This window comes from Protomyctophum parallelum, assembly GCF_964188405.1.
Source record: "Protomyctophum parallelum genome assembly, chromosome: 8".
Lineage (NCBI taxonomy): Eukaryota > Metazoa > Chordata > Actinopteri > Myctophiformes > Myctophidae > Protomyctophum > Protomyctophum parallelum.
In genome coordinates this window covers 4,953,813-4,967,942 of record NC_139703.1, presented here as the reverse complement: position 1 = coordinate 4,967,942, position 14,130 = coordinate 4,953,813, and the positions used below count along the sequence as shown (strand labels likewise).

Sequence of the window (14,130 nt, the reverse complement as noted above, 5' to 3'; positions counted from 1 at the left end):
TAAAACGTTTTAAAACTACCAATCATTTAGGTCCTCACAAATTCTATTTCTCACATTCTAGTCTAATTGGGGCGACATTTGATTGATTGATTTATGTTATGATATAACATTTGACCCTAACTAGTCTCTCACACACACACACACACACACACACACACACACACACACACACACACACAGATGATTATACATGTCGTAGCTGAACACACAGTGGTTCAGCTCCTCCACACATTGCTGCTAGCTGTACACTCAGGAATGCTGCATGGCTATCATTAAATTAACACAACGTTCCACCAGCACCTCCTGGTGGACCGTCACCCATTTGAACATACCTGCATGTTTCTATTTTATGACTTCCACTTGACCAGTGACCACTGAGCAGAACAAAGCATTTAGAAAGGTAAACAAGTATTTTATATTGTTACAAGACATGAACAATGACATATCAGAAACATTCAAAGTAGAATGTAATTCTGTGGCCTACATTTTAGTATAAGTAAGAAACCACTGTCGGGCACAGAAACCTCCATTGAGGGCTCTATTTTTACACAGTGTCTTATGATCTACTGTATCTCATTAGGCATTTTATTTTATTATTTTTGGGAGAGAACAAACTTTATAGAAAAAGGCCGATGCACACCTCAAAAGGCTAACTTTATAGCAAAAGGCCGATGCACACCTCAAAAGGCTAACTTTATAGCAAAAGGCTGATGCACACCTCAAAAAGCTTCGTCTGTCCTGATGAAGGTCTAAGCAACTGAAACATTGACCTAAGAAAGAGCAACATCTTTTGGGTGTCTGACAGTGTGCGGGACCTCTTCTTTGTTTTTCAAAGATACCCTTTTTATTATTAAAAAAAACAAACAATTTAAAATAGTGAAAATAGCCAATATACAGAGACGAGTTGTGATCGGCTATTTTCACTATTATAAATAATTCGAGAAAATGCCTAAAGTTTTGTCATAAGACACCACGCAAAATAACCTAAGCTCAGTTCTATCAACAGTGCTCACCTAAGCTCAGTTCTATCAACAGTGCTAGGCTGATCTCAGTCACTAGTTCTATCAAATCTACAAATTAATATAACTTGTTCAGCTACTACTGGTACTATTGAGCACAGGGTACAGATTGACTCTAGAGTGCAGCAGTCATTTAAATCAGTAACTGTTTTATAATACCATGCTAAATCTATTCATATTTACTGCAGTGTTCAGCTGCGGCTGTTGGACATCACCTTCAATTGAGGGAGTTAAGAGCCAATATATCATGCCCAGATGGAGAGTCGAGCAATATTTGTCTAGTTGAGAAGTTGTCAGAGATACATCCAACAAATCAGTGTCAGCTTAGCCGTTATGATAGTGCTGCCACACTTGAAGAAATGTTCACAAGGTCTGTTAAACTGACAATCCAACAACTTCATCTCAGACCTCCAGCCATTCTGAATGAATCTGCACTCAACATCAGCAGCAAAGGCTATATTGCAGGTTCAATGTAAACCTATAAATGGATAGTTCCCAGAGGCTATGGTTTTAATTTAGCCTAGCAGTCACTTTGTATAGCAGAAATAATCTGTAACATGCAGTAAAACAGCCACTAGAACAATAGAGACAATAGCACAGCAGATCAAAGTGGACTTCCATCAGTAATGACATTTTATTGACTCAGACAGAGCCCGTGTATGTACAGACAGCTATATTCAACACAATCAAACTCGTAAAGACATCTAGCTAATAAAAACAGAAAAAGAAACAGCTCACAGCGCTGAAAGGAAAACTTGCATTAGACATCATCATCATCAGGCCAATGGCAGCTGTGATAGTCCACACATCTACTGAGCATGTGAGGGTTTTGTCCAATGTGTAGAAAAGCAACAATAATGAGATAGAAAACATTAAAACATGCCTGGCACACTCACTCCATCACTCCAGCCCCACTTCATACACACACCACCAACATGTCAACAACATGCGTTACTATGGTAACAGCATCATATAGTCCACATTTGCCATAGCAACATAGCTTCAAATATATTTCATAGCAACAACAAAAAGAAGTATCAATTTCCTTAGCAACAAAGCATTGTTGTCAACGTGTAACCATTTCAACAGAGCATTGTCCAAGAGTTTACCATAGCAACACAGCTTCATGAAAACAGTTTTACCATAGCAACAAAGAAACATGGAAGATTTCCAAAACAAAAGTTCATGTCAAGGTTTTACCATGGCAACAGAGCATTATACCAACGTTTTAACCATAACGTAGTGTCAGCTGATTTACCAAAGCAACAACAGATGTTAGCAGGGCAACACATCAAAAATGTCAGCACGGGAACAGAGCTTTTCATCAATGTTATACCACAGCAACAATGCTTATCAACCACTACATTACCATATCAAAAGGTAATTATCACTTTCAGCAATCTTCAGCTCCTGGACATTGGATGAAAAGCAACATTATTATGGAAACAGTTAGATGTAGACCAATAGGAAAGCTCAAACACTCCTGCCACAGTATCAATACATAATCACGATTAAAGCATTTGATTATTACTAACGGACAAGAAAAAAAAATAGTTTAGCGCAGATGGGAGGGGCAGTCTCATTGGTCAGTTTGGTTTGAACTTTGTTTTCATGTTGAAGATGGCAGCTGGTTTGAGGTTGCAAACAGATGGGTTGGATTGGATAGTTATGTCTGCTATGTGCCTGAACCCAGTCTGATGTCCATCTCGTGTTGCTTTGATCAATAGGTTTAGTTCATCTAAATAGTTTACAAGTTGATGTGATCTTGAGGTTTGGGTCTGTGTAGGACTGGGGCGTACTAACTAAAAAGCCCAGTCTGCCTCAGACCCATTGGGGTGTGGGTCCATGTTGGGGTCTCTAGGTTTGGGTTCTGTCCTCTCTAACCCAGACTGATCTTGACCTTGCGTGCTCCGATTGGTCTGTCATTCAGTTCCAAGACTGCCGCGGCAGCCTCCTGTTGGGCCTGGAAAGCCACCATGGCCTCACCGGTGGGATGGCCTTTCTCGCTGGTCTGGAGGAGGACAGAGCCCGGCAGGACCTGATATCCGTAGAAGAAGTCCAGGATCTCATCCGCCGTCACGGTGAAGGGCATGTTCTGCAGCTTCACGATGAACGGACCGCCGCCTGCCAGGTTTCCCGGTCCGTTGCCTGTTCCGTTGCCACGCTGATTTCCGGGGTTACCGCCAGGGTTGCCGGGGTTATTTGGCTGTTGGTTGGCCCCGCCCACTGGCCGAACCTGGTTTGCATTAGGCCCTCCTCCGCCTACTCGGTTCTGTCCTCCTCCCCCTCCTTTTCTGTCTGTGGGGTTGAAGGGCATGAGGCCTCGTAGGCTCTCCTGGCCGAAGGGTGCGCCGAATCCTGGTCTGAAGGTCGGAGGCTCCAGGAGCGGACCCCCTGGTAGACCAGCCACTAGAGAGGGGGGCATTCCCAGCCCACTCAAGTCTCCTCCCAGGGTGGCAGCCAGTGCGGGCAGAGGGGGCGGGCCCGCTAGCCCACTGCCTGGTGCTGAGAAAGGAGAGAGGAACGGGCCGGGGCTGTTGAGGTTTCCCATGGTGCTGCGCAGGAAGTGTAACTCCTCCCCCGTCATGGCAGCAAAGGGGTTGATGGGACTCATGGGAGGCTGCGGGGCCAGCTGGTTCTGGTTCTGTCCTGTTGGGTTCTGGATCTGGTTCTGTCCGGGACTCTGGTTCGGCTGGCTGTTCCTCTGCTGGCCTCGTTTGCTCTGAGGGGGAGGGTTCCTCTCGATCTCCTTCATCTGTTCGTATGTCACCAGGTGGACAAAGGCGTCTCGCCCATTCAGTTTCTGCCGGTGAAGACGCTCCGCCTTCCGGCCGTCGTCCTCCGTCCGCAGCTGGAACACCGCCTGGCCCAGCCCGTTGCCGTGGGTATCCGTCAGAATCTTCAGGCTGTCCTCGTAGATCCCCACACCCTCCAGGAAGCTGCGGGCGTCCTTCCTGGACACGTTGTATGGGATGTTGGTGATGTGAGCACAGTTTCTGGGGGGTTTGAGTCCGTCCTGCTGCTGCTGCTGCTTCGTGTCTCCCGGTGTGGAACGTTTACGGATGGAGTCGATCTTCTCCAACATGCCCTTCTTGCTGATGGGGTGGACCTGGATGAAGCGGCTGCCCATGTACTGCATATGTGACCCGAGTGCGGTTTTGTAGTCCTGCTCTACCCTGAACTCCAGGAAGCCCTCCCCAGTGGCACGTCCCTGGGGACCGTAGGCGATGTAGATGCTCTCCTCCACGATATCCAGGCTCTTAAAGAACTCCTGGATCTGCTTCTTCTGCACCTCATAGGGAAGTCCCTTCAGATAGACGCACAGTTCCTTGCAGAAAGGAGAACGCGATCTTGCCCGCTGCTCCCGCCCGTCTCCTCCCCCCCCTCCAGCCCCAGAGCTACGACCACGTTGTTGATGTTGATCCTGAGATTGGTTGTTGTTCTGCTTTAAGTTGATGTTGCTGTTACTGTGAGAGGCGGGGCCTGTTGGCGTTGTCATGGCATTGCCATCGAGGCTTACCCACTGTCTCTCGGTTGCCGGCATGATTTCAATGAATCTTTGCCCCATCATCGCCCCGCCCCTCTTGACAGCCTCGAAACAGTCCTGACGGGAGTAGAACTTCACGATGGCCTTGCCACTCGGCCGGCCCTGATTACCGTACTCTCTTATCAACCGAACCCCATCTACCGCCAGCCCCCTAAAGAACTCCCTGATGTCGCCCTCGGAGCAGGTGAACGGCAGGTTCTGCAGCAAAACAAACACCTCGTCGGGATTGATTGGGCCGGCTGCGGCTGCGGCAGAGGCAGCTGCGGCGGCAGCGGCGGCCTTCATGTGAGCCTGGAGGCCCAGAGAGGCCAGCGGGTTCAGGTGGTTCAGGGGGTTGAAGAGCATGGGGCCGGGGGTTCCCAGAGGGAGACCGGAGCCTAGGCCTGCCGGAGGGGGCAGGTTGGGGTTGAAGGGGGGCATGGAGGACATATGTTGGTGGAGGTGGGACATGGGCGGGACATGGTGACCGTGGTGTTGGTGAGGTCCCTGGGAGAGGGGGTTAACAGTGGGTACGGGCGGGAGGGTGGAGCCTGGGGGGGGTCCGGCCATGGAGGGAAGGCTGGTGATGGGTGGCATGGAGGGAATGCTGGGTAGCGGGGGGATTGGGGGTGGACCGGTGGAGTGGGTGTTACTGAACCTGGGCATCATGTTGACCAGGCTGCCTGACGGTTTGCTTCCCTGGTGCTCGTGAGCAACGTTTGCCTGGCTCACAGATGCTTGGACATTACCGAAACCCTGGTTACTATGGCTAGTTTGGCTATGGCTATGGCTACCACCCCTTCCCCCACTTCCCCCTACTCCCTGGACCTGGGCCGGACCTCCCTGACGGCTCCCGTTGCCGGCAGAGATCGCAGGAGCGGCGGCAGCAGCCGTCTCCGCCGCGGCAGCGGTGGCCCCGGACTCGAACCGGCGGCGGCTGAGTTCGATCATGTTCTGCATCTCTGTCTTGCTGCTTAGCAATAGTGACACCTTGGAGTTCTTGATGGCGCCGCCCGTACGCATCATCCCCAGCCGAGCATCTTCATCGGTACCGAACACGATGAAGGCCTCGCCCTGCTCCCCGCCCACGATGTGGACCCCCCCGTCAGGGATGGTCAGACCCGAGAAGAAGTGTCTGATGTCCATGGTACCTGCCACCATGGGCAGGCCCTGAAGACGAATCACTACCGCCATCACCCAACCAGAAAGCACCTGGGGGAGAGAGCAGGAGGGTACCGTCAGAGAAGAGGAGAGAAAGACAAGAGGAGAAAGGAGAGATGGGGGAAGAAAGGAGTGAAGAGAAAGGTTTAAGAGAAAAGTGCACTCTTATTTTCTTGTGTTCTTTCAGGTGTGACCTACCTTAATTCTGTTTAGTTAATATAACTTGTTTTAGAACACAGTTGCATTCAAGCATTCGCTGCACTGGCTGCAGTCAATATAAAGCTACTGGATCTTGGAAGTATTGTGATGTTCATCTCCCACACATTAACCAAGTTCAACACATTAAATTAATTCATGAAGTGCCGTTTAAGAAATGTCATGTTTCATAGCAATGCATATGCATAATCACTTGCTCCATATAAACATAGTACTGATCCATTGTGCAGCAGTTTGACAACAGATTATCAGTGCTAGAGGGTCACAGCCTGACACACGGCAATACAAAAAGAAAACACTGAACACAATTATGCAGGATTCTTTTCTTTTTGGTTTCACTAAACGAGCAGAATTAAACAATAAACACAGACAAGACTTCTAAGTTGGAAAAGCAAGAATTAGAACTCAACAGTCCCAACCTTTATTCAACTCCAGAATGTCAGAGGTCCACCATGTGAAACAATTTAATAAAGGCTGAAATCCATTTTGCCCACGGGAGAAGTTGCTTGTATGAGCTTCATACAGAACTACTTGTCAAGCAGTAATGTCCTACCATACATCAGGGTCTAAACTCTAAACATCTCAATGGTAGAGTACCACTGCACATGTACTAGTTATATTATAATAACATACTTTGTGTCTGCTCGCGTGTGTATGTTAGACCTGTCACAATTATTACATGATAATTGCCATATCAGTTATTTGAGATAATAGTAATAATTTTCAAAAATAGTGTTAAAAGCATTATTAGCATATCTACAAGCTCAATATTGGTGTGTAGTGATGTTATATTTCTTATTATTTAAGTATAAAAGCAATTGTATTAAATATGTATGTTATTTATCATAATGGGTCTGTGAATAGCACCATCGTCAGTATAAATAACCCTGTCAGATATTCCTCTAGCCTTAGAAGTCATTGGCTTAAATGCCTTTATTTATAACTGTCACAAATGCCTAAGATGTACATTTGGACTGCTTTTATTGGATGTTGAATTTTGTGTTTTGTATGTTATTCTATGGACCTATTCTATGGACCTGTCTTTAACAAAGGCATTCATTCATTCATATCTGCCTTGTGTGACTTTTGTTTACAAAGCCCAAAAGCCAAAAATAATGTATTTTTGTACTAATATTTTCCAGTGTTTGACGTCAAACACAATAAAATCATTATTCGCATTTAATTGAATGGCAATTATTTTGTAATGGTGACAGCCCTAGCGTGCGTGAATGAGAGGGAGGACACAGGATAGTGGAACGCTGAGGATGTAATAGAGGAACAAGATCAGCATCAGACATGACTACATTATTACAGGTTAGAAGGTTTGGGGATAAAGCAAGAAAGAAGAAGCAAGGTGGAGATGATTTGGACATGTGCAGAGAAGGGATGAGGCAGGGTACATTGGGAGAAAGATGCTGAAGGAGCTGGCGCTGCCAGGCAAGTGGAGAAGAGGAAGGCCTAAGAGGAGGTTTAAGAATGCGGTGAGAGAGGACATGCAATTGGCTGGAGTGACCGAGGAAGACGCAGAGAATAGAAGCAGATGGAAACAGATGATCTGCTGTGGCGACCCCATAGATGGGAACTAGCCGGAAAAGACGACGCTACCACAGATTACCCCATCTGTGAGCTCCCCCTTTGTTGTAGCTCAAGGCAAATTCCACATAGGCTGTCAAAAAAACCTTTACTGAAAAACTGTTATTTCACAGTGGCAGACGATTTTACCAGTTTTTAGCAGACATCAGTTTTGCCCGGCACCCCCAATTAATCTTAAATGCACTGCTAGATGATTGCGTGCTGGAGCTACAGCGAAGGGGGGCGATAGGGATGGTTACCATTCATTCAAATAAGTTCTGGATTGCAGCTTTCCTAACTACTGGGGGATTGTTGCAGGTCCAGGAATTGAACATGAATGCTAATTTATACTTAGTTGCACGCTGTTGTTACTCACCAAAAATAGCCGATCTACAAGCTCACAACATGTTGCAGACTTGCAGTGTCAATCAGGCATAACTGTACTATTGTTAATCTTGATACATTTCACACAGGAGGCTGGTCTGTGTTTGGATGCATGCACAATACACACAGCTCAGCAATGTTGTCATTGAAATTGTGTGTATGTCGTGTTGTCATAAATACAGTTTTCAATTGTCTTCACTTGTAGATAACCAATCAAACCCATGATAATAAAGTCACCATGGACAGGATAGTGAGGTCAGTGTGTGAACAACATGCATGACCAATTCCAACTAATTGTACTACAAAAATGAATGAAATTCTGTTTCATATTTCAAACCATCAATGTCAGATCACCACATTATTACCATGTTTCTAACCAATGTCAGTTGACCACATTGAAACATAATATTTCAAACCAACATTCACAATCACAACCCTAACATCACATTTTTAAATCAATGTTCCGGAATCTGCAGACAACCCTCCGATTTTGTCAAACTCTGCCCTGCATGCACACAACACAGTCACACATCACTTTTAATCGATTCAAAATGATAATGTAGGTCAAACTGAAACAAGAGATGGCAATGGCAGACAGTTCACAGCTAGACTTGACCAAAGATGAAGAGGGTAATTTGCACTCAGTTATTTTCCTTGTCACATTTCTCTATATTATTGTGAGCCTTAACTGTATTGAAATTAAAACCATTACAAAGGAAAGGCTACACTACTACGTCCTGTCTCATATCAAGGAATACCATGTTTATCACAGTATGTGACAAGGTTTGAGCATCATTCTTTTGATTGTAAAACGTCAATTAATACCCTAAGGCCCTGAGCTTTTATTTAGCCATTACTGATCTCACAGGAGGGGAGCATGTTTCTCAGCACCAACCACGGTGCAAGAGAGGTCTGCAGTCTTTAAATCAAGTTTGAGGAATGCATTCTTTTATGGGGGAAACTTTCAAACTTTCAATTCAAATCAACTTCAATTCACAACACTAGAATATAATTAAAATCGACATCAACACTGAACATATTTCAAATCAATGTTCACAACACTATAATCTGCTTGAAAGGCTGAAACACGTTCTAAAAAAAAGACGAGACATCTGTCCTAAATTAGGATGGCATGATGTTACACTTCTGGGTAAATACCGTTAATGAATAGAATAGCAGATCCTGACAATTTATTGGTTTAGCCTGGCTATTGTCAACGTCCACAACCTGTGTGACGATAGCACAGTGAATACAATTCCCCAACATTTCCACTCCAATATGTCTTTAATGTAACAGTCCTACACAGGAAAACCATACTAGGAGTCAGGCAGGCATTCAGAACAATGAATTCCATATAATAGCATTACAGTAATTGATTAATAAAACTGTTAACTGTAATCCACCATTGTCTGCATTAAACAACTGTGTGGGACAGCTCAACAGTGCAGTGTGATTTCTGTCCTGATTTACAGCTTAAACATTACATAACCCAAGCTAAACATTATTGAAGACATGTCTTAAAACACATTTTAAGACTTTTATCATTCTTGACTCACACAGCAATATCAAGACCTCAGAATGTACCTGAGACAAAGCTTTTAAGAACTGCTCAACTGACTTGAACACAGATTGTGTTTCTGAACAGGAATCAAATCATGATGATCCGTGATTAAAAAACTCCCCGCAGATGACCCATAGGGCATAATTTTGCACAGCAGTGCCCCGAATGCGAATGGTACTCAACGTCAGACTACAGACTGACGTCTGCCAACACTATATGATCATACACCAAGCAGGCCAAAACCCAGAGATGCAGCCAACAATGAGAGCAGCAGAGCATACCGCAGAGCAGACAGACACTCCCCAGCTTGTAATATAGAACGGTGGAAGTTCAGTTCAGCATCAGCATCTGACTTCCAACCAACGGCTCTGAGGTCAGCGGTGGAGAGAGAAACATCAACACAGCAATGTTACAAACACCATGGAATCCACATAGCAGCTCACAGCACAGCACCTACTGTACAACATTCAAGGCATGTTTTACAGCAGCCAATCATAGTCATCTGTTTTAAGTAACAGCCAATCCAATCCATCCTGCACCAATCATGATCAACCAATATTGAAAAAGGGCAATAAAATCAAGTAAAGCATTAAAAGTACCATTTTATAATTTGAAAGCATCTACTAGTTTTAATCCATTAGCAATTAAACATCTCTTAAGGATTGCACAAAGCCAATGACAACAATCCACCAACTTTTGACATGGAAAATCAACATCAACACAGAAACTAAAGACTGCATTATGTTCATAAAGACTCAAATCAATCTTATCATCAATTCTAAACCAATCAATTGAATAACTTTCAGCACCAGCAGTCAATCACCATCATAACCTTCATCATGATCCATCATTCAGCAGGTGAGAACAGTTAAGGGGAAAACACATCTAACCTCAATCCACCTGTAAAAACCCATACCCCACCCTGCTATTGTGCCTTTAACATAACCCAGTCAGAGAGACCCCCCCTCTCCCTGTCAAAGACATCACATCTAACCTCTCTTCACGTGTAATCGGCCTCCCTGTCAGACAATACAAAACAATAACAGGAATCTTCAACATAACTGCAGCCTGAAAGCAGACAACCAATTTAGAAAAACGCCTGGACAACAAGCCTGGGTGCTGCCGTCCATGAACAAATGTACAACTATCCCAGAGATGGAATGGATGGCTAAGACTCATAAATAATTTGAAAAATATATATTTCTGTCTTAGCCAATATGCATAAACAGTAAACAACAGTGTGATGTCACACATAACAGGACTCTTAAGGAGGGGGAGATCTGAAGATCCACGGAACGCAACAAAATCAGGCTGGAACCCAGGTTACAACGTCCCGTCCTGGTTGGATCCCGGTGTTGCCTCTTCTCTATCATTCTGTACCTCAACCATCACACTTTTTAATACTGCAGTTATAATAATGTCATTATTAAGTAATTTAAAATATATATAGAAAAGACAAATAAAGTCAACATTTGGAATAGGAACACCAGAGGGGTGGCTTAGCTGCAATATGCAACTCCAGATTTGTTTTATAATGGGATGAATGAGTTGCAATACCCTCATTGACTCCCCATTCATCTTTTGCGATCTGCTTATATTAAACGATGATAAACTCACCAAAATTGCAGCTGTAGGGAAAGCTTGAATTATGCTCTTTCAATCTGCAAAGCATTTGTTTCATAAACATCCACCGTAGACATGTTATGAGTTTGGAAGTGCTTGTCGAACACCCGTCGCCCTGCGTAACACCCGTTTCGAATTTTCACATAATGAAGGCAGCAGCAGCAGCACGACCCATTAATAAAAACGAGTGCTTCCAAACTCCAACACTTATATCAGAGCATTGAATTTCTTGACAGAAAGTAGCTCATAATTATTTATCATGAAACAAACGCGTTGCAGATTGAAAGAGGATAATTCAAGCTTTCCATACAGCTGCAATATTGGTGAATTTAACGTTGTTTAATACAAGCAGATCGCAAAAGCAAATTGGATGAATGGGGAGTCAATGGAGGGTATTGCAACTCTATAATAGGCCTACACAATAACGGTTCTGTGCAAAAAAAATACCCAACTCCTGTGCACGAAAAAAAAATAGTTACATTAAATACATTCTTTAATGGTCTTTTCGCATCGATTCACGCAAGAGACTATTCACTTACAAGAAGATCTGTGCGTTTCAAGTACAGCAGTGCGTGACTGTGCGTCCGTGCGTGCATGTATGTGTGCAATTGCAGTGGTGTGTGCGTGTGTTAGCTAGCCTAGCATTGTGTGCATGCAGCAACATGACACCCATGTTGATGCTGGAAGCATCCAACCTGTCACCTGTCTGCAGCTACACACCAACACACACAGTCAATAAACAACAATAACACAACATCAATGTTAATAACAACACAACAACAGGCTAACGTTAGCCAGCGAGCTAGCTTAGCTGCATGCTAACTGATAGCTCCATTGTTGTGTGATGCCTGACGTCTATCATTCAGGACCAATAATAGCTCCATTTCGCACGTTTTGAGTTTCACACGGTGCTTTCTTTGTGATTGTGGTTATGAATTCTTACCGATTTATAAATCTGTTTATTCAACAGATTTTAATATTCACAAACAGAACCTCTTCTTCTGCTCTGGCTTCTCTCTGCACGGCGCACGCTCTGTCGCCAAATGTCGGACGAAACGAAACCTCGCGAGAGCGGCGATGTCGAGGAGCGAGATCATGACGAGTGCGTTCTCGTCAGACTGCAGCGACCTCCAGCGGCCTGCAGAGGTATCTCTTCAGTCAATGCAACGTACTATAACTGAATGAAGTGGTCTCTTAAATATTGCAACCACAAAAAAATATATATTCACAATCACAAGCATTTGAATCCCCCACATGATCCTGCACCTTTCTATTTTAGATTATTTTGTTTTAATTGCCTGTTTCATTATTGACGGTCTTCTGTACTGTAGGCCTATAGTATTTTACTGTATTGCATTGTATTGTATTGCATTGTAGCCTACTTCAATTCTGACATGTGAAGCACTTTGGTGCAATGAGTTTTTTTTAAATGTGCTATATAAATACATTTGATTTGATATACACATGGTCACATTAAGGCACTGTGATGGTGAGAGCAGAGAAGACTAATAATGGTGTAATATCATTCCAAAATAAGTTCTTATATGAGTAAGAGCCAAATAACTACTTTTAGTGCTATTTAGGACCAAACAAACTGGACAATATACAGTATTTTCTATAAAACAACAATGTTGAAACACAACAGAGCAAGAGTAAAAATACACAAAACAGTTCAAATTTGATTAAATTATGAATAACCAGCTTGGCATTGGCAGAATATAACCCAATTTAGTTCTTATTTTAGAGAAATTATACTGTATTGTCCACTTTATTGACTTAAACAAATGTTTATCTTACAATAATGACACAAACACACATTGACAGTTATAGAGTTGCATTTTATGTGAAAGCTGTGTCCTGATCCCGTTTCAAACTGGAATACAAACAGGATGGAAGAGAGTCATTATGTTTCAGTGCTGTAGCACTGTCTTACACCACTAGTATTGTGTCTAGCAGTACTAGCCCCGTGTATTAACAATGGCAGCTCAGAACTACAGTTGGAGCAAAGTGAATTAATAAACTGTGTAAGTATTGCAATAAAGAAACATGGCATGCAGTGGCATGTACTGGTACACACTGGTGCATAGTGACAGGGGGTAACAAAACAGAAGGGCTGTCAAAACAGGAAAAAATACGTTCAAATAATTGTTATAAAAACAAAACAAACAAAACAAAAATTTCCAAAACATCTATTTTTAATATAAAATAGTGTGCCTTAAACGTCCACTTAAAGACTGCATGTCTCTCTCTCTCTGTGCCATGGTTGGTGCTGAGAAACACGCTCTTGCGAGATGACATGAATGACTGATGTTAAGTAATATAGTAATTTATGGAGAACAGACAAGCTTTGAAAAAAATCTTTACCTTGACATAAAACAGGAAATTGTAACCAATTAGTTCAGCCAGACTGATCATAACATAACATAACATAATGTAACAATGAGGGAGTTTTACCCTTGAGAGACAATTCCAAGCAGGGTTTTTAGATAATTTGTTTGGTCTGGTTGTGAACTTGTCTGCCATCATAACCAAAGCGATCGCCTGTTTCAGCTTGACCTACGTTATCATTTGGACCAATTAAAGTTACTCTGCACTTCTGCACTGCAAACAGATAGCCCGTCTGTGAGGCCCAGTCTTGTAAGAACGTTTTATTTGTTTTTGTTTTTATATTTGACTATAGTTTTGAACGATTATTCATTGACAGCCCTACAGCAAATACTGAGTTCTAACAGAGAGTCCATTCACTGAATGTAGATCTCAGGGGCTGGGCAATCAGCCAAACAATAACCAGACGTCAGTAGATGAGAAGAGATCCCGTTGAGGCTAGTATCCTAATAACTCAGGGTCAAAAAGAAACACTTTCTTCAGTTGTGCGTGTTTGTGGAGAGGAAGTTGTGCGTGTTTGTGGAGAGGAATGAAGTATTTCTTTTTCATGAGGATTGGCTGAAGAGGAGGGCGGAGACTAGTGCTGCGTCCATTTGATGCTTTTGATGTCGACTCCTTCTTGAACCATCTCCCACAGAGGACTGACAGAAAGAGACAGACAGAGGAGAGGAGAGACAACACAG

At 43.5% G+C, this 14,130-nt stretch overlaps 2 protein-coding genes across 3 annotated transcripts in view; both read right to left on the bottom strand.

Moving 5' to 3' along the window:
• LOC310862744 (cysteine desulfurase-like) overlaps positions 1-14,130 on the bottom strand; it is a 333,633-nt gene that overhangs the window by 310,744 nt on the left and 8,759 nt on the right. The window contains exon 13 of one of the 2 annotated variants that reach the window (XR_014569608.1): positions 13,793-14,088. Coding sequence is in view for 1 of the 2 variants with exons in the window: in XM_083770813.1 (XP_083626939.1) it covers positions 14,025-14,088 (64 nt within the window). In the remaining variant the exon portion in view is untranslated. Of the gene's footprint in view, positions 1-12,879; positions 14,089-14,130 lie in introns of those variants that run through there. The other variant, XM_083770813.1, reaches the window with a different exon arrangement.
• Positions 1,624-12,107, bottom strand: rbm12 (RNA binding motif protein 12). Its single transcript, XM_083770796.1, has 2 exons — positions 12,006-12,107; positions 1,624-5,757 (listed from the first exon to the last, which is right to left on the bottom strand). The coding sequence occupies exon 2, from the start codon at positions 5,737-5,739 to the stop codon at positions 2,899-2,901; it is 2,841 nt and encodes a 946-aa protein (XP_083626922.1). The 5' UTR covers positions 5,740-5,757; positions 12,006-12,107; the 3' UTR covers positions 1,624-2,898.